The sequence below is a fragment of the Dipodomys ordii genome, unplaced genomic scaffold (assembly GCF_000151885.1).
Source record: "Dipodomys ordii isolate 6190 unplaced genomic scaffold, Dord_2.0 Scaffold3, whole genome shotgun sequence".
In the NCBI taxonomy this organism is placed as follows: Eukaryota; Metazoa; Chordata; class Mammalia; order Rodentia; family Heteromyidae; genus Dipodomys; species Dipodomys ordii.
In genome coordinates, this window is record NW_012267219.1 from 969,283 (window position 1) to 973,386 (window position 4,104).

The window sequence follows — 4,104 nt, forward strand, 5'->3', positions numbered from 1 at the left end:
GACACAGGACCAGCACTTGGGGAACTGGGGAAAACATACTGTATAGACAGACTTTGGAGTCAAGAAGTCTGGATTCAAATCCCAGCTGTTGTGGATCCCTGGATATTCGTTCCAATGAGTTGTTTAATCTCTGAGCCCCAGAGTTTATCCAAGGTGACAATACTCTCAATTGATTTAGAGAAAGACCGGATGGAGAGCACTTTACTGGATAATCAAAGCGCTGGTTATTTCTAAACCAATAACATCTTGGCTGTGCTATAGCTTCTGGCCTAACGTGATGGCTGAGGAAAACAATACTACAGTGCCTGAATTCATCCTCCTGGGATTCTCTGACCTCAGGGCTCTGCAGGGGCCCCTGTTCGGGGTGGTGCTTCTGGTCTATCTGGTCACCTTGCTGGGCAACAACCTGATCATCCTCCTCACCCAGGCCAGCCCCGCCCTGCATTCCCCCATGTACTTCTTCCTCCGCCACCTCTCCATCGTGGAGATCCTCTACACCAGCGACATCGTGCCCAGGATCCTGGCTGATCTGACCTCCCCGCTCCCCCGGGCCATCTCTTTCCAGGGCTGTGTGGCCCAGATGTATATCTTCATCGTTCTGGGCATCTCAGAGTGTTGCCTGCTTACAGCCATGGCCTACGACCGCTACGCAGCCATCTGCCGGCCCCTGCACTACTCCATCCTCATGAGCCGGCGGGCCTGCAAGGCCATGGTGGGCACCTCCTGGCTCATGGGCATCATCACAGCCACCACCCACTGCTCCCTCATCTTCACCCTGCCTTTCCCCAGCCACCCGATCATCCCCCACTTCCTCTGTGACATCCTGCCGGTGCTGAGGCTGGCGAGTGATGGGAAGCACAGGAGCGAAATCTCCGTGATGACAGCCACTGTGGTCTTCATCATGGTCCCCTTCTCCCTGATTGTCACCTCTTACGTACGCATCCTGGGGGCCATCCTGGCCATGGCTTCCACTCAGAGCCGCCGGAAGGTCTTCTCTACCTGCTCCTCTCACCTGCTCGTGGTATCCCTCTTCTTTGGGACAGCCAGCATCACCTACATTAGGCCCCGGGCAGGCTCTTCAGTCACCACAGATCGCATCCTCAGTCTCTTCTACACAGTCGTCACACCCATGCTCAACCCCATCATCTACACCCTCCGGAACAAGGAGGTAACAGGAGCCCTGAGACACATGATGAAGAGACACGTGCCCTCCCGCTAAGGAGATCCCAGGGTGTCTACTCACGCACTGACTACTGTTTATCAGGGGCAGCACAAAACCCCAGGCTAAAGAATACAGTGACTCAGATGGGTGGGCTGCCAGTGTCCCGTGACTGTAATTCAAGCAACTCAGGATGCTGAGATCTGAGGATTGCAGTTCAAAGCCAGCATAGGCAGGAAAGTGTGTAAGACCCTTATTTCCAATTAAGCACACACACACACACAAACACACACACACCAGAAAAAGATAGAAGCAAAGTCCTCAAAAGCCTCCGCCATGGCTTGTGCACCAGCCTTACAACAGAGCTTTCCTGGAGTGTCCTCTATTGAGGGAGCCGCAGAAGGCTGATGGAAAGGACAGGAGGTTCCAGGCCTTGCCTCCCTGGCCCCTCAGCCCCACACACCATTACCACTTCCACATCCTCCACACTCTCAGTGAAGAGCCATAGCTACAACAAGTCATCAGTAATACTGCTCAGAGAGTGGTGGGAATGCTGACTCCCTCACCCTCCCATCTCACCTCGCGGGAGGCCTCACAAGGACCGCCTCCAGGCACGGTTCCTGTGCTCATCTCAGCCTCCTCTTTAAGCTCATTTCCACAGAGTCTTCCCTACCCAGGAAGCTTTCTAACGTCTCTATGACTTTTCACGAGCTTTTCTCTGATGTTCCCAGTGTACATCTTACCTGCCAGGTTCATCTGGAAACCTCTTATTCTCCTCTAAGACTCAACTCAAGAAATTTATCCCTGAGTTTGGTTGCCAGTACCTCACACCTGTAATCCTTGCTACTCAGGAGGCTGAGATCTGAGGATCAAGGTTCAAAAGCCAGCCCAAGAAGGAAAATCCCTGAGACTGTTATCTCCAACTAACCAGCAAAAAGCCAGAAGTGAAGCTGTGGTTCAAGTAGTAGAGTACCAGCCTTGAGCCAAAAAGCTAAAGGAGACCACCCAGGCCCTGAATTCAAGCCCCAGGTCAGGTAACAAAAAAGAAAGGAAGGAAGAAAGGAAGGAAGGAAGGAAGGAAGGAAGGAAGGAAGGAAGGAAGGAAGGAAGGAAGGAAGAGAGAAATTTATCCCTGAAATTTTGCCCAAAATATATTTCATTGTTCTCTGCTTCATGTCACCACTATTGTAAGTTTCTGGGTAATAATTAGAATTCTCCCCTATATTTTCATCTGGTCTTAAGCTATTAACAACCTGAATATAAGAAAAGAGGACTCAGTCCCTAATATTCTCTAAATGACCCAATGGATATTGACCACCATAATGAACCTCTCAAGTCTAATTTTGTTTCTAGAATCATTTCATCAACTCTGAAGCGTTAGATGAAATTCTGTTTATTAACTGATTAAAACCCTGTGTTCTCATTGGCTCCTAGTGATATCCAAACATTGTCAACCCCACCAGATTCTCCTAAATCATTGCACTGCTCCTCCTGGAAGGATTCCACAAGAATCCACTTCCCTGGCCCCACCCTGGACTTCTGACTTCCCCATGACGGTAATAATCTGTTCTACACTGGAGGATCTGCAGGCCCCACTAGGCCAACTGCCTGGTCCCCTAGGCCTTCACCAGCTCCTGGGCCGAGTAGAGCACTAAAGCTATGCTGACCTGGAGAGCAGACATCTGACACTCATTCAGCCACCCAATCTGTGGCCCCCTTTCAGCAAGTTGCCTGCCTAGAAGCAGCATCTGGTTCCTGGTAACAGCAGTTGACTAGTTCAGATTTGAGAGTCACTGCTAGAAACTTGGACTGTGACCTGGTCTCCAGTCCTCTCCCAGTCTTTTTGAACTGCTTTCTATTTTATTGATACATTATTTTCTGCTTTATCATCTAAGCAGCCAAGGGTTAGGGGATGGCAGCGGCAGAGGGAAACTTTAACCCTGATGTACCAGGCATGAAGTGGTCCTGACCCTCTAGAGAAAGACGCTAAAGAGAATCTGGGCTCAGGGAATATCCTTGGACAAACAGACACAGGACCAGGAAACCCAATCATGAACAGCATTCTGATATTCAGAAACTAACCTACAGTCTCTGGGTCCAAAGGACTCCTAATCTAATGCAGGTTGGGTAGAAGCATGGAGTGAGAGAGAAAACAAACTAGCAGACACTTGTAATTATGAAGTAAGTATGCAGATGTGTGGGTTGGAAGGCTGATGATTCATGGCAGGATGGGGCATTCCAGAAAAACTTCCTAAAAGAAGTGGCTCTGAGCAGTTCCTCCAGCCTCCCTTGATTCACAGGTAACACTGGAGCAACACAGCAGGCAAAGTGAAAGGATCTGGAGACATATGGAAAGGGATTGATGCAACAACAAAAAATTATCACAGACTTTTCACTATACAATTATAAAAAATTAAAATAAGGGGGCTGGGAAGGTGGCTCAGTGGTAGAGCACTTGCCTTGCATGCATGAGGCCCTGGGTTTGATTCCTCAGCACCACATAAGCAAAAAGAAAAAAGCCAGAAGTGGTGCTGTGGCTCAAGTGGTAGAGTACTAGCTTTGAGCTGAAGAGCTGAGGGACAGCACCCAGGCCCAGAGTTCAGACCCCACGACCATACCCAAAATTTAAAAATAAAAATAAAAGCCGAGAGCCAGTGGCTCACACCTGTAAACCTAGTTACTCAGGAGGCTGAGATCTGAGGATCATGGTTCAAAGCTAGCCCAGGCAGGAAAGTCGGTGAGACTCTTATCTCCAATAAACCACTAGAAAATCAGAAGTGGTGCTGTGGCTCAAATGGTAGAGCGCTAGCCTTGAGCTGAAGAGCTGAGGGACAGCGCCCAGGCCCAGAGTTCAGGCCCCACAATCAGACCCAAAATAAATAAATAAAAATAAAAGCTGGAAGCTGGTAGCTCACACCTGTAATCTTAGCTACTCACGAGGCTGA

At 49.3% G+C, this 4,104-nt stretch overlaps 1 protein-coding gene across 1 annotated transcript; it reads left to right on the forward strand.

Annotated features, from left to right (window-relative positions):
- The first annotated feature begins 251 nt into the window (after positions 1–251).
- Positions 252–1,236, forward strand: LOC105988853 (olfactory receptor 10P1). The gene has a single exon (XM_013020615.1). It carries the CDS (start codon positions 278–280, stop codon positions 1,217–1,219), a length of 942 nt encoding a protein of 313 aa, XP_012876069.1. The 5' UTR covers positions 252–277; the 3' UTR covers positions 1,220–1,236.
- Positions 1,237–4,104: the final 2,868 nt, after the last annotated feature.